This window comes from Chrysemys picta, chromosome 4, assembly GCF_011386835.1.
Source record: "Chrysemys picta bellii isolate R12L10 chromosome 4, ASM1138683v2, whole genome shotgun sequence".
NCBI classification, from domain to species: domain Eukaryota; kingdom Metazoa; phylum Chordata; order Testudines; family Emydidae; genus Chrysemys; species Chrysemys picta.
This window is the reverse complement of record NC_088794.1, coordinates 96527241-96548741: the sequence shown is the minus strand read 5'-3', so window position 1 is coordinate 96548741 and position 21501 is coordinate 96527241. Positions and strand designations below refer to the sequence as shown.

At 48.3% G+C, this 21501-nt stretch overlaps 1 protein-coding gene across 7 annotated transcripts in view; it reads right to left on the bottom strand.

The window, feature by feature from the left end:
* The window catches only part of PLCB2 (phospholipase C beta 2), a 70312-nt gene extending 53994 nt beyond the window's left edge, over positions 1-16318 (bottom strand). For 4 of the 7 annotated variants that reach the window (XM_005284709.5, XM_065593169.1, XM_065593170.1 and 1 more), the window contains exons 1-3: positions 15850-16318; positions 7670-7747; positions 3919-3987 (exon numbers count right to left, since the gene is read on the bottom strand). In XM_005284709.5, coding sequence (XP_005284766.3) covers positions 3919-3987; positions 7670-7747; positions 15850-15933 — 231 coding nt within the window. In that variant the 5' untranslated portion in view covers positions 15934-16318. Of the gene's footprint in view, positions 1-3918; positions 3988-7669; positions 7748-13604; positions 13736-15849 lie in introns of all 7 variants that reach the window. The other 3 variants (XR_006176135.2, XM_065593171.1, XM_065593166.1) reach the window with 2 other exon arrangements.
* Positions 16319-21501: the final 5183 nt, after the last annotated feature.

Below are 21501 nucleotides of genomic sequence, written 5' to 3'. Positions count from 1 at the left end.
CTCTAATAAATTTGTTAGTCTCTAAGGTGCCACAAGTACTCCTGTTCTTTTTGCATAACGTGAATGCATTTGAAGTGTTGGGAGGGGAGGGGAAAGACTAGAACAAAGACTTTTTAAAAAAATCACCCGTAAGACTTTTATTTTATAACAGAGTAGGAATCTCTAGCACAGTCTTGTAGTTTTATTTTGTGATTTCTGACCAATGCAGAGGAGTATGTGTATAGCACATGCTTCCCTTTTTGCCTCTGCCTACACAGCAAGGCCCCTGGTATGCTCAGGTCAGACTTCACTGATCCTTAGGGTTGCCAGGCGTCCGGTTTTCGACCGGAATGCCTGATTTAAAAGGGACCCTGGCAGCTCCGGTCAGCAGTGTTGACCAGGCTGTTAAAAGTCTGGTCAGTGGCGCAGCAGGGCTAAGGCAGGCTCCCTGCCTCCCCAGGCTCCGCACGGCTCCCGGAAGTGGCCGGCATGTCCTTGTGGCCCCTAGGCAGAGTGGCAATCAGGGAAGCTCCGCACGCTGCCCCGCCTCCACGGCGCCTCCCCTGCAGCTCCCATTGGCTGGGAACCATGGCCAATGGGAGTTGCGGGGGCAGCACCTGAGGGTGCAAGCAGCGCGCAGAGCCCCTTGGCCCCTCCGTCTAGGAGCCGGACATGTCGGCTGCTTCCAGGATCCATGTGGAGCTATGGTAGGCAGGGAGCCTGCCTTAGCCCTGCTGCACCGCTGACTGGGAGCCACCTGAGATAAGCACCACCCGACTGGAGCCCGCACCCACACCCCCTACCCCAGCCCTGAGCTCCCTCCCGGAGCCCATACCACCTCCTTCACCTCAACCACCTTCCCCAGCCCTGAGCCACCTCCTGCACCCAAACTCCCTCCTGGAGCCCATTCTCCACACTCCTTCCCACACGCCAAACCCCTCAGTCCCAGCCCAGAGCCCCTCCTGCACCCCAAACCTTTCATCCCCAGCCCCACCCGAGGGCCCACATCCCCAGCCAGAGCCCTCACCCCCTCCCGCACCCCAACTCTCTGCCCTAGCCCAGAGCCCTCTCCCACACCCTGAATCCCTCATTTCTGGTCCCATCCCAGAGCCCACACCCCCAGCTGGAGCCCTCACCCCAACCCCCTACCCCAGCCCAGTGAAAGTGAGTGAGGGTGGGGGAGAGCAAGTGTTGGAGGGAGGGGGCCTCAGAGAAGGGGCAGGGCCTCAGGGAAGAGGTGTTCGGTTTTGTGCGATTAGAAAGTTGGCAACCCTACTGATCCTCATTACAAAAGGCTTCATGTCATATGATTTTAGTCTTGAATTTAAACTTCATCCTACAGACCTGCTGGCTGTTGTCCAAATTATTTATCTCCCACGTACTATACCATGAAACTGAGACAATAGAGAAATTGTGGTTTATGTTGAAGAAGTTTCCTGTATTTGTTAGAAGCTGTCTCCTCCTCCCCTTCCTTTTCTGTTATTTGGTGTTGCTTATCATGCAGGTAGGTCCCTTTGTTGCTCACAGTTGAGTCGTGACAGTCTGAAAGCTGTCATCTAGAACTGCTACCTTTGAGTTTGTTCTGCTAGACAAACTCATCACATTCAGTACTGGCAATATCTTGATACTGTCATCTCACCATGACATAACATCATGTTTGCCACTTTTTATCCTCAAAGCACTTTATAAACATTTACTAAGGAAGCCTCACAACACTCCAGTAAAATTAATTGTTATCCCCATTTCACAGATAGGGAAATTGAGGCATGGGAAGGCTTTAAATAGGGAAGAAGGATGGTCTTTCGGTTAAGGCCCTGGACTGGCTTTAACTCCCAGCCACAGACTTCGCATATGACCTTGGACAAGTAACATACTCTCTGTGTGCCTCCATTTCTTATCTGTTAAATGGGAATGACCTTACTTAGGGGGGGTGTTGTGAGGATAAATTAAATCATGTTTGTGAGGTGCTCAGATACTGTGGTGAAGGAGGCCATATGGCTGTCATACATAAAGGTTGCTTGCCCTAGCCCACAGAGTCAGAGCTGCAGATAGAACCCACGAATTCTAACTCCCAGTCTAAAGCTCAGACCACACTCCCTTATTATATCACGACAGTTTCCGCATGTCATGCTGCAATTTCACAACACAATCCAACACGGTGCCATTTTACATGAGATTGCCATGTAAAAACAGGGATGAGATAATTAAAAAGCAGGAGAGGTATCAGCCCTATAATTCATGCCCCAGCCAAAATGGGACAGTAGAAAGATATTTTATAAACCAGCAACCCAGTGATTCAGCTTTAATCTCAGCTCTCCCCTCTTTTCCCACTCCCCTGATTTCCCTAATAGCCTCACCTGAACAAAACAGAGTCAGAAGCCAGGGAAACAAACTCTCCTATGCAAATATAGGCAAAGAACCATGCCGACTGCTAGAGTTGAAGAGAAAGCAGCCTTTCCTCACCCTCAAACACAATGTCAACATCAAAAAGCTGTGGCAACTGAATGGTAGTCAGCTTTTATTCCAGTGCTATACACTGGCAACCTGAGGGAGTTGTTATAAGGCAGCAGCTCCACAATATGGCAGCGAGTATGATTGCTGAACATGTCTAAGGAAAATCTAAGCCCAATAGTAAGATGTAACGCTCACTTTCTTATTAGCCCTGCCCTATCCCTAGACATCGGGACAAGGCTTACTGGTGAGCGTTCTCTAAGTCTCACGATGGTGAGGGCCGTTCTGCTTACGTGCATGGAGGGCCCGCAGCTCCCAGTTCTCACAAGATTTAAGACCCCATCACTCTGAGCAGCACAGGTAGCTACCAGGGAATTGAGGGAGAGGAGTTATCCAGGTGAAGTTCCCTCAGCGCTTGCTGTTGCCCATGGGAAAGAGTCACTTGGACCATGTGGGAGTTGGGAACACAGTGGGACACAGAAGCATGGGGCACACCTTCCTGATGTCTGGCCGAACTAGAATTCGTGTATTTTAATGGAGGATTCTGCCCTCATTGCCCCCAGTAACTTTTGCCATTTTAGTATAAAATTTGATTCCTAAATAAAACTAACCATTACAGGAGTGGGGGCCAGACAGCTCCGTGCCCCAGAGTGCCAAACAGGCACCCCCACCAAGCACTGAGCCTTTCCCTGCCTGTCTCCTCCCCCAGTATTTGTAAATCACAGAACTGTAGGACTGGAAGGGACCTCAATAGGTCATCTAGACCAGTCCCCTGCACTGAGGCAGGACTAAGTATCATCTAGTTCTAGACCATCCCTGACAGGTATTTGTCTAACTTGTTCTTAAATACCTACGACAAACAGAGATTCCACAGTCTCCCTAGGTAATTTGTTCCAGTACATAACTACCTGTAAAGTTAAAAAAAAATTTCCTAAGGTCTAACTTAAATCTCTCGTTCAGCAATTTAAGCCCACGTGAATTTACAGGCTATGGACCCATGCTTGCTTCTCACCCTCTCCCATATACAAGTGCCCGTACTGCCCAGTGTGGTAACACTCTTGTTTCCAAGCCTGAAAATGACAGGTGTCCTAGGCCAAGGTTTGTGCTCATGTGCAACGTAGCACTAGGACTGTTAAGCTATGGCACTCTTCATCTGAGATGTTTGGTTACCTGCATAAGAAGTGTGATATTGGTTCAACAAAAAGAAGAACAGGAGTACTTGTGGCACCTTAGAGACTAACAAATTTATTAGAGCATAAGCTTTCGTGGACTACAGCCCACTACAGACTAATACAGACTAACACGGCTGCTACTCTGAAAACTGGTTCAACAGTCACTGCTTTGCTAGTTTCTAATCCATTGGTTAGAGAGAGCTCTGTGTAGTGCTCTGAGATACCTTCAGGGCAGTATGAAAGATACTATCTATGTAAACACGTCACACATGCTCCAGCAGGGCTCAGCTTGGACAGAAAAGGGACACAGACTCACCTTGGGGATTTTGGCAAATTTTCCTACTCGGGTGTCTCGGATGCTGGTTATATCCAAAAATTCCATTTCCTGCAAAAGAATAAAAACAAGAAGGAGGTTGGCACCTGGAGGAGGAAGGGCAAGGACAGCAAGAGAGGGAAGGGTTAGAAAGGGAATGGCAGGGCTCTCTGGTGGCTCTCACTCACAGCCCTGCATTGGGGTCAGTGTGGAGTTGCACTTCCAGAGCAGGAACAATGCCACAACTCCCAGCCACACAGAGACAGCACCTGCTGCAACACTGTGTAAGCCGACTGCTCCCCTGGCCAGTGCAGATGGACAGTGATATGTGGTTCCACCTCCTTCCTTTTTGGGGTGGAGGTCCTGGCAGGGAACAGTTTCTGGGGGCAACAGAGCACAAAGGCAGCAATTCCGTCAAGCTCCTGCCCTTAGGGAGAGCACCTTGCATACCCACCAAAGGGCATGCCACAAACTTGACCTAAGAAGGAGGCAGGCGAAAGGCTATAGCAGGGGTGGATTGCTGTTCAGTAAAGCCCAGTTAATCAGACAGGGTAGTATCTCTGAAGTGAAAATAGGGACTCTGCATAGAGCCCTGGAAACATCTGGCAGGATGTGCAATGCTTAGTAAGCACTCAGGAGGGAAGGCACAGTACTTATACTAACTGAACAAGCACTCAGCTCCGGCAAAGTCTGGTTACACTTGTGGAAACATGTAGTTCACAATGGCAGACTCAAAGGTTTAATACAATAATTAACATAGCTCCTCCCCTAATAACATGACATCTTGCTCCCATACGGGTGCCCTCAAGGCCTGTCAGGGCCAAGCAGTTACCACTGGACCTAGGATCAGCAATATGGTGTGTGTGCAGGGCAACTGAATCAGCTACCAGCCCAGCCATGGAAAGTAGCCTGTTACAGTCCAGTTCACCCTAGTCCCTCACCTGTTACCCATGTCATCAGCCTGCCTATTGCCCCCACCAGTGTCATTTTGCTAATCACCCATGTCACCCACATAATCTACTGGGGTCAGCCTGTTCTGTGACTGCATCCGCCCACTTGTTGCCATGGCCACACTCTCCAGACTGGCCAACCCATGGCCCATGCCAACCCATACTGCCAGCAGCCAGCAGCCTGCCTATCAGCTACACCCAGCAGCCGTTGTCAGTTCACACAACACCCAGAGACTCTCTCAGAGTGGGAAAGGTGCCAGACAAATGCTTCTCCTAGGATGTAAAGCAGGCAGATGTGCCCTGTGGCTCTCAGATTTACTTACAGTTTGTACTAGACGCTAATCAACTAGTACTGCATTTCCCAGTAAAATTAGGCACTTGACCTGTGTCTCCACCCACAGCAGCAGGCCTACTCCCCACAGCTCCACAATTCAAGTACCAGGCCTGTTGCTCACACCCTTCCGCAGAATAAGCATTCTTTGCCCAAATAGCAGCAGGCCTTGTCCCCATTGCCTTCCCCAGCTCTGAACCTCTTGCACCAGTTACATACCCTGCACATCTGCTATTTTAGGGAGAAGGGAGGGGGCGGTCACAGTGTCTGTCAGGTTTACAAAAACTGGTGTTTCTCCTGATTTTTGTAAGTCTGTTCCAGAGCTGCCCACTTGTTCCACTGTGTTGCAGGAGGAAGCAGACACCTATAGCAGGGGTGGCCAACCTGTGGCTCCAGAGCCGCATGCAGCTCTTCAGAGGTTAATATGCGGCTCCTTGCATAGGCACTGATTCTGAGGCTGGAGCTACAGATGCCAACTTTCCAATGTGCTGTGGGGTGCTCACTGCTCAACCCCCTGCTCTGCCCCAGGTCCTGCCACCACTCCACTCCTTCTCCCAAGGCCCCTGCCCCTTCCCCCAAGCCTGCCATGCCCTTGCTCCTCCCCCCATCCCACCAGAGCCTCCTGTGCACTGCAAAACAGCTTATTGCAGCGGGCGGGAGGTGTGGGGAGGGAGGGGGAGGCCCTGATTGGCAGGGCTGATGGTGAGCAGGAGGCGCTGGGGGCTGGAGGCGTTGGGGGGGAAGCGGATGGGGGCTGCTGACATATTACTGTGGCTCTTTGGCAATGTTCATTGGTAAATTCTGGTTCCTTCTCGGGCTCAGGTTGGCCACCCCTGCCCTATAGCATTCCCTATAGCTCCACTCCTGCAACCAGGATGAGTAGATCTAGAGTGCCCTCAAGCAGAATGCCAACTGTTTCAGGAGGAGACACACAGCAGAAGGGAATGCAGACATTTCAGGGGAATATAACAGCATAAGTTGCTGCTGCTAACAGCTCCTTATCTCACACAACTGCTGTGCCGACAAGCGCTACTGTGGCACCGCTGTGAGGGAGTTCACGACGCTGGAGCCTCAGCTGGCACTGGCAATCACTGTTACAAGGAAACCGTCACAGCGAAGATGTCACTAATAGCACCCAAATAGTCCCAGCTAGTACTACTCTGCAATGTTACTGCTGCTGTCTCTTTATCTGCCATGCGTCAGTATGTGGGTCATGAGAAGGAAGTGAAGCTGAACCACAGTGGACTAGAAAGCGGAAGTATGTAGGCCCAGCCTCCCACCTGCCATCTCCCAGCACTCTCTGCCTCTTGGGGAACTGGATTTTTTCTCCTTTCCCACTGCATCTCCCCTGCTTAGGTGCTGGAACTAAGGGTGCTGCCTCACACACGGGCTTGAAGTGGTTTCCATTATATGCAGGGTTTACAGTTTGGTTCAATGGTTCTCAGCACCCCCACTATACAAACTGTTCCAGTATCCCTACTCCTCTCCACCCCTCGCTCCAGCTATGGGAGAGTCTGCATGCTCCGATCTACCTCTCCCTTGTTGGGTACGTCTACATTTGAGCTGGGAGGTGTAATTCCCAGCTTGTGTGGATGTACCCGCATTAGCTCTGATTAAGCAAGCACATTAAAAATAGCAATGTGTCAAGGGCAGCAGAGGTAGCTGCTTGGGCTAGCCACCCAAGTACATACCCAGGGATCCAACGGCTATGTACTTGGGCGGCTAGCATGAGCCGCTCCCCATGCTACCCTGGCTACATTGCTATTTTTAGCAAGCTAGCGCAAGCACATCTACGCAAGCTGGGAATCACACCGCCCAGCTAGATATACAACTGTGTGTTCCAGTTTAGCACTGGAGGAACCAATATCTCCCGCTGGAACTGAGGTGTGCTGTCTTCCATCTTCTTCCTTCCTCCCTTTTTTCAGCTCATGCCTGGATAAACTTCATACATAGCTCTTGGAAGCATCAGCACACGACTTAGCTACAAGCATAGTCCATACGTGTTTGAGGCATGTAATAGTTGTAGCTTTTGGCCTAGTAGGCTGTGCACAGAGCTCTCACTCGAGAGTCCTGGGTTGTAGCCCCAGCTCTGCCATTTACTCATTCTGGACAATTCACTCAGCCTGTCTGGTAAATGGGGATATTAATGCTTGCTCACCTTTGTAAAGTACTATGAGATGCATGGAACTAACGAGCTATACAGCTAAAACCTGTGACAAGAAAGTGTTCATTTCCCATCAACACCTGCAGCGTAGTTCCTCTGATTCCCTGCTCTTTCCTGGAATTGCCCAGGAAATTCCTGCAGGGGCACCTGCCACAGAACAAATGGCAGTCCCCAGGCCCTTGTGTGCTGCTTTCTTCTAAGATGGGATGTGTTCTGTGGTTAGCTGTCTGACTGCTGCCCAAGCCCCTTTACTCTGGGTACTTTTACAAACTCCAATTCAGAGACACAGCTGGAAAGCTCAGCACTTACCTTATTCTGATATGTCCAATATAAGTAAAAACCCTTTGGATCTACCCGGAGAATCACAGGCGAAGCATTCGTTGTGTCCTGACAAAACCAGGAGAAAGAAGGTTTAAAGCTTTGGAGAATCTGTAAGGGAAGGTAGTTTCCCCTGCAGCCCAGACTTGGTGAATCACCTTCTGACTATTCTGTGGTCTGTGTAAAGCAATTAGTTGGTTTGAGTTCAGCTCCAGCAAGTGAGAGCCAAGGGTTATGGAGGCTATACTAACCTATACTGCTGCTACCCCTAATGGTGGGTCCCGCCTCCAGATCAATGCTAAGCCGAGGCACATTGGCAGCAAAGTGGGAAGGAAGGATATGTTGCCACTGTGTCCTGTACCTCCCCTATGAGTATCCAAGGGACTTAAATCTCCAGGGTTGGCACCTTCCGTGAGCACTAAACACGGCAATAACCATCTGTCTGTCATGCTCTCCCTCTCATCATTCCACTCCCTCCTTTCACTGCCACTTTCTCTCCTGTTCTGCAATAGGCAGAAAGATCATGTGGATACACATACCTACCCATGTCCCCATAGTTCTCAGTTAGTTCCCTGAGCTCACTGCTAGGAGCTGGAAGAGCATTCTGGACATTGACATGCAAATGAGGACCCCACTGGCCACATTTCTAGATTTCCCACACTCTCCCACCAAACCACGCTTTTTAAAACCAAGCAGGGTCTTCAGAATAGAAAAGCCCAGAAGGACCTCCTTCATTCCTGTCCACATGAGGAACAGATCCATGATAGCTACAACTGGGTTCAAACAGAGTTTATTCAATCACCCAACTTTGTGAGATCTTAGATGTTGCATAAATTATCATGAACTCTTGCTGAGAATTGGCACAAACCATGGTCATCCCTGCCTCTATCTCCTTTTCTTAACAGGATAGGCTTCTCCCCTTTGGCTATAGGCCCACATGAAGAAAAAGACAAACTGAGCACAAGCATCCTAAAACACATGCATCAAGGTTGGCCTGTGAGAGACTGCAGGAGGGAGTGAATTCCAGAGATGAGGATCTTCCATCAGAATGTCCTGCTGCCCATGCCCTGGAGTTCAACCCCAGGGACAGAGAGCAAGAGCTGCCTTGTGGAACACAGCTGCTATGATGTGGCATAGCAGGAGAGATGGATGTGGGAACCCAGACCATTCAGAGCTTTGTAGGTAATAAAATCCTTCACTTGCTCTTGGGGGTGGATTGGGAGCCAGTGCAGAGCACGGATTATATACGTTTGTGATAATAAATTACAAGTATGTTTCAATTAATTTCATCTCACACCCCAAACCTATAGTACTTTCTTGGCAAAAATTCATCACTTTAAATAAGAAGAAACCCCAAATCCCAAAATGGCTGGAAATGAACAGCTAGGGGAGCCAGGCTGTTCTCCTTTGTGGAATGACCCTTTCTCATTCACCATCGTTTCCCTTGACTCATACTGCCTCACCCACCTTAACTTTGCCCCCTAATATATGTAGAGATATGAAAAAATCAAAACATCACTTGGGGTGAATTTCTGGCCCCACTGAAATCAAGAGCAAAACTCTCATTGACTCTAAGGGGGCCAGAATTTCACCTTAGAAATCCTATTTCCTGTTCAAAGGATCCATTTCCAATAATCACTTAGGGATCAATTGAGGAGTTACCTTCTGTAAGGGACAGCTTGTAGCTTTGCTGCCCTGCACTGGCCCTGGGACATAATTGTGACATAGAGAGTCACAGTTTGGTGTCTGGTTTTCCATTGCTCCAGGGAGAAAGTAATTTGTTCCACACATCCCTTTACTTGGCACAGCTTACTTTCCTCTCTGTGCTGGCTCAGTTGCACTGGCTGCTGCTTTGGATGGATGGAGTTAAGGCCCTGCACACTCCAAGCCCCGATATGTGGCTCCATGAAGGCTATTTAATCCCTGCACTGTGGTCTGCGATGGGAGTAGCCCACACAGGGGCTTTATGACCTCTTACTTATGTGCCATGAGTCACAATGTACTGAAGTGACTGAAGCTACTTGCATGAACTTGTAAGGATTGTACATTCAGGATGCTTATAATTTGTTCTCACTAGAAGTATGTTTAAAACTGAGTCTGGCCACATTTAGAACTTAAGAATGGCCATACTGGGTCAGACCAAAGATCCATCTAGCCCAGTATCTTGTCTATCGACAGTGGCCAATGTCAGGTGCCCCAGAGGAAATGATCAGAACAGGTAATCATCAGGTGATCCAACCCCTGTCATCCTTTCCCAACTTCTGGCAAACAGAGACTAGGGACACCATCCCTGCCCATCCTGGCTAATAGCCATCGATGGGCCTCTCCTCCATGAACTTATCTAGTTCTTTTTTGAACCCCGTTACAGTCTTGGCCTTCACAACATCCTCTGGCAAAGAGTTCCACAGACTGCTTGTGTGTTGTGTGAAGAAATACTTCCTTTTGTTTGTTTTAAACCTGCTGCCCATTAATTTCATTTGGTGACCCCTAGTTCTTGTGTTATGAGAAGTAGTAAATAATCAGGGCCGGCTCTAACCTTTTTGCCGCCCCAGGCAAAAAAGAAGAGCGCCATCCCGCCGTACCCCCCCACGAGCGCCACGCACCCGAAACCCCCCCAGGGCCGCGCAGCCGAAATCCCCGCCCCCCCAGCACCACGCGCCCAAAGCCCTGCCGAGCCCCGCGCCCCCAGCGCTGTGCCGCCTGAAGCCCCGCCCCCCTCCAAGCACCGCGCCGCCCGAAACCCCTAACCCCTCCGAGCGCCGCGCCAGCCCCCGCCCCCCCCGAGCGCCGCGCAGCCCAAAGCCCCTGCTCCCCCCTCCGAGCGCCGCGCCATGCCAGCCCCCACCCCCCTCCAAGCACCGTGCCGCGCTGCGCCAGCCCCTGCTCCCCCTCCGAGCACCGTGCCGCGCTGCGCCAGCCCCTGCTAGCCCTCCGAGTGCCGTGCCGCGCCAAGCCCCCACCTCCTCATCCGAGCGCTGCGCCAAGCCCCCGCCCCCCTCCGAGCACCGTGCCGTGCCAACCTCCACCCCCCATCCGAGCATCGCGTCAACCCCCGCCCCCCATCCGAGCGCCGCGCCAGCCCCCGCCCCCCCGAGCGCCGCCTGAAGCCCCACCCCCCCTGAGCGCCGCGCCGCAGAAATAAAAAAACCCTCCAGTGCTGCCCCTACGAACCAAAAAAATAATAATTAAATAAATAAAAACCCGAGCGCCGCCCCGCCCCAAGGTGCCGCCCCAAGCATGTGCTTGGTAGGCTGGTGCCTGGAGCCAGCCCTGTAAATAACACTTCCTTATTTACCAGTCATGATTTTATAGACGTCAATCATATCCCCCTTAGTCGTCTCTTTTCCAAACTGAAAAGTCCCAGTCTTATTAATCTTTCCTCATGCAGAAGCCGTTCCATACCCCTAATCATTTTTGTTGCCCTTATCTGAACCTTTTCCAATTCCAATATATCTTTTTTGAGATGGGGCGACCACATCTGCACGCAGTATTCAAGATGTGGGCATATCATGGATTTATATAGAGGCAATATGCTATTTTCTGTCTTATTATCTATCCCTTTCTTGATGATTCCCAACATTCTGTTACCTTTTTTGACCGCCACTGCACATTGAATAGATGTTTTCAGAGAACTATCCATAATGACTCAAGATCTCTTTCTTGAGTGGCAACAGCTAATTTAGACCCCATAATTTTATATGTATAGTTGGGATTATGTTTTCCAATGTGCATTACTTTGCATTTATCAACACTGAATTTCATCTGCCATTTTGTTGCCCAGTCACCCAGTTTTGTGAGATCCTTTTGTAGCTCTTTGCAGTCTGCCTGGCACTTAACTATCTTTAGTAATTTGGTATCATCGCAAATTTTGCCACCTCACTCTTTACCTCTTTTTCCAAATTATTTACGAATATGTTGAATAGTACTGATCCCAGTACAGACCCCTGGGGGACACCACTCTTTACCTCTCTCCATTCTGAAAACTGACCATTTATTCCTACCCTTATTTTCCTATCTTTTAACTAGTTACTGATCCATGAGAGGATCTTCCCTCTTATCGCGTGACAGCTTACTTTGCTTAAAAGCCTTTGGTGAGGGACCTTGTCAAAGGCTTTCTGAAAATCTAAGTACACTATATCCACTGGAATCCCCTTGTCCACATGCTTGTTGACCTCCTCAAGGAATTCTAGTGGATTGGTGAGGCATGATTTCCTTTTACAAAAACCATGTTGACTCTTCTCCAATAAATTATGTTCAACTATGTGTCTGACAATTTTGTTCTTTACCATAGTTTCAACCAGTTTGCCTGGTACTGAAGTCAGGCTTACTGGCCTGTAATTGCCGGGATCATCTCTGGAGCCCTTTTTAAAAATTGGCATCACATTAGCTATCCTCCAATCATTTGGTACAGCTGATTTAAATGATAAGTTACAGACTAGAGTTAGTAGTTCTGCAATTTCACATTTGAATTCCTTCAGAACTCTTGGGTGAATACCATCTGGTCCTGGTGACTTATTACTGTTTAGTTTATCAATTTGTTCGAAAACCTCCTCTAATGACACCTCAATCTGGGACAGTTTCTCAGATTTGTCACCTAAAGAGAATGACTCAGGTGTGGGAATCTCCCTAACATCCTCAGACGTGAAAACTGATGCAAAGAATTGATTTAGCTTCTCCACTATGGTCTTATCGTCCTTGAGTGCTCCTTTAGCATCTTGATCGTCCAGTGGTCCCACTGGTTGTTTAGCAGGCTTCTTGCTTCTGATGTACTTAAATTTTTTTGTGCTATTACTTTTTGAGTCTTTGTCTAGCTATTCTTCAAATTCTTTTTTGGCCTTATATTTTTACACTTCATTTGCCAAAGTTTATGCTCCTCTCTATTTTCCTCACTAGGATTTAATTTGCACTTTTTAAAGGATGCCTTTTTGCCTCTCACTGCTTCTTTTACCTGGTTGTTTAGCCACGGTGGGACTTTTTTGGTTCCCTCTACTATGTTTTTTAATTTGGGGTATACATTTAAGTTGGGCCTCTATTATAGTGTCTTTTAAAAGTTTCTATGCAGCTTGCAGGGATGTCACTTTTGGCACTGTACCTTTTAATTTCTGTTTAACTAACTTTCTTATTTTTGTGCAGTCCCTCTCTCTGAAATTAAATGCTACAGTGTTGGACTGCTGTGGTGTTTTCCCTGTCCCAGGGATGTTACATTTAATAATATTATGGTCACTGTTACCAGGTGGACCAGTTATATTAATCTCTTGGACCAGATCCTGTGCTCCACTTAGGACTAAATCAAGAATTGCCTCTCCTCTTGTGGGTTTCAGGACTAGCTGTTTCAAAAAGCAGTCATTTAAGGTGTCAAGAAACTTTATCTCTGCACCCCGTCCTGAGGTGACATGTACCCAGTCAATATGTGGATAGTTGAAATCCCCCATTATTATTGAGTTTTTTTATTTTGATAGCCTCTCTAATCTCCCTGAGCATTTCACAGTCACTATCACCATCCTGGTCAGGTGGTCGGTAATATATCCCAACTGCTATATTCACATCTGCTTGCCCCACTTAAGAGATGGCCAAGCACATTCTGCATTAGCTGAGGCTATGGAGTGGTCTTCAAGGTGGCTATAATGATTAGGTATCATCTGTATTACAGTAAAACTCAGACTCCCTACTCTGGATGGTACCCCCTTTGAACTGGGTACTGTACAAACACAGAGTAAAGATGATCCCTCCCCCCTAGAAGTTTCAATCTAATTAAATAAAATACATTAAAGTAAGTCAGCCTAGAGGAGGACGTCCTCTGTTAGAGGGAAAGCTCCAACTGCTAGGCCAGTTGAAGGTGCTAAAGGCCCGGTAGGCCATTACTGCTCACTGGGAATCAAAAAGCCGTGGTGGTTCCAGTACGACTCCGAGACTGCAAAGGAAATACCTCCTTGCCGGATGAAGCTGACGTAATCTCCTTCATTTCATCAAAACGTTTCCCCCTGCCCACCAACAGCACCTAATCTGGATACCGTTTAAAGCAGCTAGCTTTCGTCAGGATCCTAATCTGGTCAGGTGCTGAGAAAACAAAAGGGATCCCAAAATCCAGTTCAATGAGAGGGAAAAGGAGAACCAAGTGTTGCCAGCCCACTGACAACACTGCAGCCCAAGATGTCTCACCATTTCCCTTTGCAGCACCCCTGCCCCCCCCTCCCCGTCCCCGCACACACACACATGGGACAGGAAGCATGATAAGATGGAGAAATGTGAATGGAATAACCAAATCCTGATTAGGGATATGTTTTGCTGGAGAGCCATGCTGTCGACTACCTAAGGACTAAGGCCAGCATTTTCAGCAGTGGCCAGTGTTTTTTGGGGGAGACCAGAGGGTTCAGTTATTAGATGATCAGTTTGAGACACCTTGGATTTTAGAGGTGCTGAGCACCCAGTATTTCCAAGGGAAGGCCTTTAAAAATCAGATTCTAGTTGTCTTAAGGTGGGGACCCAAAAACAGAGACAGAAAATTGGTGGCCACTTGAAAATGCTGGCTTTAGACTATGCGTGTTTGGCCAACATTGTTCTCAGAAACAAAATACTAAGGAAGCCACATTAGAAACCTGCTAGCAGCAATCATGATTAAGATAGATATATCTGTGTTCCACTCAGCTCTGGCCTCATTCACTTATTTTCTACAGCAAATTATACAAGTCAGGAGGAGCATCTGCCCATGTTGCTGAGCTCTCCCAGTGTCATTTTGACCTGTATTACTTACCACCATCCATTTCTGCTATCTGCATGCTACATCCCCGACTGGCTTGATCACTGCTAGATTGTCATTGCAGATCATTGATTACTGCATGTCCCCAGTCGCCTCTTTCATCCCATACTGCTTCTACAAAGGAGGGCCCTTTGTCTTCAAACTAATTCTGCATCCACTTGAGGAGCTCATCATCACCCACTACATAGCTACTTATGTACCTTTAAAATGTGTCTCTTTTGCCATATTGTGTAAAAGCTTCCCCCAGATCCAGGCAAATTGGATCATATATCCATAGCTCCCCGCCCTGGTCTATTGACTCTTACCTCTAGTGATGAGTAAATCTTAAAAGGCACAGAGATCTGGCTCTAAAATAAAGAGATGGACAGCTGCCCCATATCCCTGCCTGGGGGAATGCTGGAGGCCTTCCTGGGAGACAATGAGCACAGATTCTTAGACTCAGAGGAATATTTAGCAAATGAATTTCCTCCTTCACTCCTGTTCCAAACCCCTTCCCCCAGACTGTGATGGGTACTCAATGGATAACTCAAACCAGTCACTTTGCAGACACAAGAAGATGGATGAGCGAGCAGCTCTTCACAGACCTCAGCTAAAAACCAACCAAAGCAGGCCCTTGAGCCCAACCCAGAATGGTGGGGAAATAAGCCTGTACCTGAGCCTCCTTCCTAACACTGGTGAAAGCATGGACTGAGCAGCCACTTGGACCCCTATATCCCATGCAAGTTCTGTAGCTCACAGACTACACACGTCTTCCCTGTTCGCGAACAGGGCTGGGAGAGAAGGAAACAGCTCACCGCCACACCCACTTACTCCGATCAGAAAGGGAAGCAACTCCTGATCTGATTTTTTTCCCTCCGTCTGCAAAATTGGAGAGCCCTTCTGCTTGAGACCCATATCCTGGCCAACCTTGTTGGAGATCTCTGAGTGCAGGGAGTGACCCTGTTGGCACAGGGAGACCTACAGCACCAAGGACACATTTCCTTTGTCTTGAGGAGGAGGAGGGGAGCTACACTGACTTTCCAACTTTCCCTAGGCTGACCCCATTGGACAGAAGGGGGGCCTTGATCATGCCATCAGAGATCTCCTTTATGGAACTAGGACACAACTGCCTGTGCCCGTGGGGGTCAGAGTGCACTGCCATGACCTCCCACACTCACACAGGCCCACATCACCCACCCCTGGTACCCATACATAGATGCACTCACTCAGCATCCCCCTCATCCACCCATCCCTCTCCATGCATCAGGTGCTCACACATACAGCAGACATACATTTTCCCATTGCCCCCTCCTACTTTCTTGCATACAGGCTGCCCACACACACACGCACACATGAGCAAGCACTCCCAGCCCTCCAGCAGGACTTCGGCCTCCTCCGTGCCCCCAGCACATGCAGTGACAGGCCAGGTACTCACATCGTCCCACTTGATGAAGCGCTCGCCCTTGGATAGATACTCCTTCACCTCGAGGGGCTTCAGGATGGGTGTGAGCATCGACATTCTGTCCCACAGATCTGCCCCTCAGCCAACAGGGCAGCTGCGGGGCTCGCTCTTTCTTGGCCCCCTTCTTCTTGATCTCTGCCTCTCACATTGTGTTCTCTGCCACCGCTGCCCTTGGCATCAGGCACCAAACAACCTCTTATATGCCAGGGAAACTTAGGGACGACCAGCACAGACAAGCGAAGAGCCGCTCATCTGCATTGTAAATCAGCGGTTCTCCAAACAAGCAGGTGCGTCCCAGCACAGGGAGGAGAAGAGGAAGCTTACGCAAGAGGAAAGCCTGGGATGGGCTGAGAGAAACACACGCATGCACACTCTCTAGGAGAGATCTACTCCTTAGAACTCTGCACTACTGAAGAGTAACGTTCAGCAGACACTTCCGGACAGAACTTCCTTAAATTTTTTTCTTTAGAACAAGTGCAGTCTCTGCCAGTGAACCTCCCAGTCGTTTATCAATTTCAACAGACACCAGCACAAGAGCACCAGTGAGCCTGGCCACATGTGATCAGCCCCCTCAACACTACGGAACCATCTACCTGGGTCAAGGAATGCATTTATTTTACAGTGCATATTCTACTTATATGGTTCTCATCACTGGAGCATCTGAACACTTCAAATCTTTAAAGGAATTATCCTCACAATAACCCTGTGAGGTAAAGAAATATTATACCCATTTTACAGAGGGAGGAACCTGAGACAGGGTACATTTAATGACTTGCCAATGTCATATAGGAAATCTGTGGTTGAACCAGGAATTAAACTCATCTGAGTCCTTAGGAAGACTCTTATTCACTAGGTCATCCTTCCTAGTTCAGGTTACCTCATTTTCAAGCAGGAGTAAGTGCCACTGGTGCAAATCCCAACTTTCTTTATCAGCACGAGGTGGGCTGTACCACTGCAGTTGCCCCAGCTTCTGGTCACCAATGGCTGAATCCCAAGTATAGACAAAACCTCAGAGCAGGTTGAGTGAAAGATTCATTACGGTTCATTAACCTTTCATGCCAACCTGGGCCCTAGATTTGAATCCAAAGCATGTGAAATTCATGGGTTTGATGCAAAACTGGGGACAGCAAGACAACTTTCATGGAGTTTTGCTTTGTGTTTTGAGGGGCTTTTGAACTTTAAGCTCAGAGGAAGATTTATAGAGTAGATGTAAATACCATACATCGAAACCAAAGGAAAGATCTGCCAGAGTGCCTAAAAGGCAAAGCCTCCAAGTTTCTCGTGACTCCAGTGAAGAGCGCTGTGTCTGGGAGATACATAGGACAGAGGGTAAGGATAACAGTCTCTCTGTTAACTGCAGGGGCTGCTCTCACCAGATTGGGGTACAAGTACATTGACACCATTGTACAAAAGGAGCCCGCCACCCCCAAACACAGTTGAGTGCACAGAGGGCAGAACTGTCTGTGTGCTAATTGCAGGCAAGGAGGTGCATCTCCCCGGACAGGTGCAGAAGCATTGGCAGCTGAGGAGAAGTGCGCACAGGTTAAAATGGATGGGACTGACGACATTTTGCCTTTTTTTAATAAAATAAATGGCAGGTTTACTGCAACACACGCCCAACCTAGCAGGATTTCCATATATAAGCTGGGATTTCGTAACAGTTCCCTTCTACGAAAATCAAGCTGTAGCAATTGTGGTTGTGATCTACACCTAGCACAGCCATTGTTCACGGAAGGGCAGAAGAGAAGAATATAAAAGGAAGTAATGTTTCTCTGAAAAGGGTAGGTGATAAAAATGGGCAGTATGCCCATGTTGACATTCCTGTTAGTCACGGAGGCAGCCTCAGCATTTTGAAGTGGGCCTGACACAAAATTTTCGCCCCTGCCTTTCCAAACCTAACCCACCCTTATCTGGTCATCCCGCCACTATGCACAGGGCCAGCCGAAGATTCTGGGGAAGGTCAGTCGGACATTTCTCTGGGGCATTCTCACGTTTTGCTTATTCATTTTGTCTGGAAACTGTTAGATGCCATTAACTCGAGGTGTAGCTAGTGCTCCAGCTATAATGAAAAGCAAGGATGGGAGCAATATTCAGACAGGTTTCCGCAGCGGAAGCAGAGCGGTCTGAACAAAGTTAACATCTTTTAAAAGCATGTTGCAAGGGTCAATTCTTCCTGCAAGTCGGGAGTCTAGACCTCCAGCCACTGCTGGGCTTTGGGCATATTCTAGTACATTTTAGCTGTACATAGGGCTTTCCAAACAGTCCTTTAATTAATCATCCAAGATGCCTGGTATTATCCCCGTTGTACAGCTGGGGAAACTAAGGCAGAGAAATGATGTGACTTGCCAGAGCAATCGAGATCCTCCATGTCAGAGGTGAGGTTAGAGCACAGCAGTCCCTCACGTCTGGCCCTGTAACTAGCCCACTCCGTCTGTCATGCTACTAAGCTTCTCCCACATTGTCTTCAGAGGTCATACTAGCTGCTCAGATTCAGGCAGCCACCTGGGAAGCAGCTTGTGATGTTCCTGGCCCCACTGGCAACAGTTTAGGCAGCGCTTCCTTTACTAGTGCAGTGTCATCTTCTCCCAAATCAAGGCACTTGTGACTGCACAGACCCCAAAGGCCAGAATGGGGTGAGTATAAGGGACATCATTAACAAACTGGGACTTTTAGGGCAAATCACAACAACAAATATTCAGCACTAATGATTGGGGTTATATTTTCAAGACTAACCTTGCAAGAGGCTAGAAACACAGGACCAGATCTTTAGGCCCAGGTGAGCTATGCTAAGGGCAGGAGCAGTGGGAGGGATGCAATGATGGCTTAAAGTCCTCCTTGCTCTCACCTGATCACCTGCATACGTCAGAGGAGTCACAGGACTGCTGTATCTTATGCTGGCAGTAATGGCTCCCTAAGGGGCATTTTACCTGATCAGATTTTCTGGAGCACTGTGTGTTATGATGGAAGGTTTGGAAGGAGGTGGGATTTCCTGGGAATCCCCCCAGCTGCCCTTTGTGCCGTGGGAGGAGTGCTAAAGGAAAGGGGCAAGGCTTGAAGATCTGATCCATACTTTTGAAAAAAAGGAAAGCTGAGATTAGCGTTGCCACCTACAGGAAGTGAAAAGCTGGGAGCTTGCAGCTGGGGACCTTCTGAGTGCAAAAAGGCAGCTCCAATTTTTCATCCCATTCATAGTTCTGGCAACATCTATGTCCCGTGCAGTGAGGGTGCCTCACTGTGAGAGTGTTTGCCTCCTGCTAGTGCCAGAGACACTTCCATCCTCCACACACTTAACCCTAGAGACGTGGCTGCTTTCTCTCTGTCTTGTCCATGCATCACTCTCCTCCCAGCCTAGTGAGAGTACCTTTTCCTGCTGCCAGCCAGATATTTCCATTCTTCCCAAAGACCTTGCCCCAAGCATCTCCTCTCTTTCACTGTGCTATGACTGCCCCAACATAATGTGAGAACACCCCATAGTGTTCAGTTTTCCTTGCTGAATAAAAAAACGTGACTGGGTTGGAAACTATCCTAGGAGGATGTGTATGTTTCAGATGTTCAACCTGCTTTCTGCTAAAATCCCCTCTGTGTGGAGATGACCAGAAACTCTAGCCTCACTTCCTCTTGCAAAACCCAAATCTTATCTTTAGTTTCACACTCCCTTTTGTACATGGAGGCTTCCTTCCCCCTGCATGAAAACATGGCTGATGGATCAATGGCAAACTATAGCAAAAGGCCTGTTTCAACAGCTCAGTAGTAGTCCTTCGAGCATAATTTATCCCAAACTTCCTTTCTTCTGCTATGGTTCACAGAGTATGTTCATGTAGTGTGGGCCTGCTGTGGTTGCAAAATAAAAAGCCAAAGAAGAGACTCAAGTTCAAATCTCAAGACTTGATCTCTGGCTTTCTGGGCTAGCTCCTGAGGAGTGGATGCACTGGGAGAGTCACCTGCTCTGCTCCCACCAGACTGTGCCTTGTCTCATTCAGTAGAGACACCTGACTAGGAGCGGTACCGGCTAGTGCTGAAGGGAGGGCTGTATTGCCTGGTAGAAGGCCCTGACTTTGAGAGGGTTCCCCTAGTGTCTCAGTTATTGGAAACCAGACAGGGAGAGAGGGAGCAGAGAATTAGGATTAAGAGGAGATTTTATAGGAAGGGTGAAAGAAAGAGGAGAAGGGAACATTTCAAAAATCTTTCCAGCCTGTGGCAGCACTGATTTTCAGTAAGCTCAGCTCGAGTGAGGAACAACAGACTGAGGGCTTGTCTACACTACAATGGCTACAGTAACCCCATAGTGAAGGCCGTATTTCTTCACACAATGCCCAATCAACTGTGCAACTCTTTGCCAGAGGATGTTGTGAAGGTCAAGACTATAACAGGGTTCAAAAAAGAACTAGATAAGTTCCTGGAGGATAGGTCATCAATGGCTATTAGCTATTTGCCAGAAGCTGGGAATGGGTGACAGGGGATGGATCACTTGGTGGATAATAGCCCAATTTAATTGAATTGTCTCATTAGAAGCGGTAAGGCAACCCCCATCTTTTCATGTACTCTGTATATATATATCTATCTCTTCCTACTGTATTTTCCACTCCATGCATCTGATGAAGTGGGTTTTAACCCACAAAAGCTTATGCCCAAATAAATTTGTTAGTCTCTAAGGTGCCACAAGTACTCTTCATTGGTTTTTTTTTGATGATTACCTGTTCTGTTCATTTCCTCTGGGGCACCTGGCATTGGCCACTGTCGGAAGACAGGATACAGGGCTGGATAGACCATTGGTCTGACCCAGTATGGTCATTCTTATGTTCTTATGTTAGTGTAGACACACACTACAGCAATGGAAGGGGTTTTCCCATTGCTTTAGTAACTCCACCTCCCTGAGCGGAGGTAGTTAGCTTAGGGGAAGAATACTTCCACTGACACAGCTGCATCTACACCAGGGGTTAGGCCAGCACATATACGTCACTCAAGGGTATATAACTTTTCACACTGCTGAGCAATGTAGCTATGTCAATTTAAATGTAAGTGTAGCTGCCTGAGAAAAAAGAAACACGAGGAAACAAAAGAACATAAAACCCCGGAGGAAGTGTGAGTTCACAGACAGGAGGAGGGGAGCAGTAAACAAGACAGGACTAGAAGCAGGAGTTGGAACAGAGCCAGAAGGGAATCCTCAGCATGAGCGCCTGAAGTAAATGAAGAGATTTAGAATCGTTAATGTTGACACTGTGCTGCACATGTGCCTTGGAGTGGGAGGGACACAAATGGGCAGCTTCCCCTAGTACACCCATGTGTTCGGTTGCTCAGCCATTCCAAACCTCTGCTCCACTGGTTGCATGGGAACAGGCTCTCACAAGATGCTTTGTCATTTCCCTGTCGCAGCAGAAGAAGGAAGTGCAGAGGCTGAAGAAAATGACAGTGAAGAGAAAGAAAGGAAAATTGACAGACCTTCTTCTAGCCGCAAGCTAGGGTGTCCAGACAGCAAATGTGAAAAATCGGGACAGGGTGGGGGGTAATAGGAGCTTATATAAGAAAAAGACCCATAAATCGGGACTGTCCCTATAAACTCGGGTTTCAGAGTAGCAGCCGTGTTAGTCTGTATCCGCAAAAAGAAGAACAGGAGTACTTGTGGCA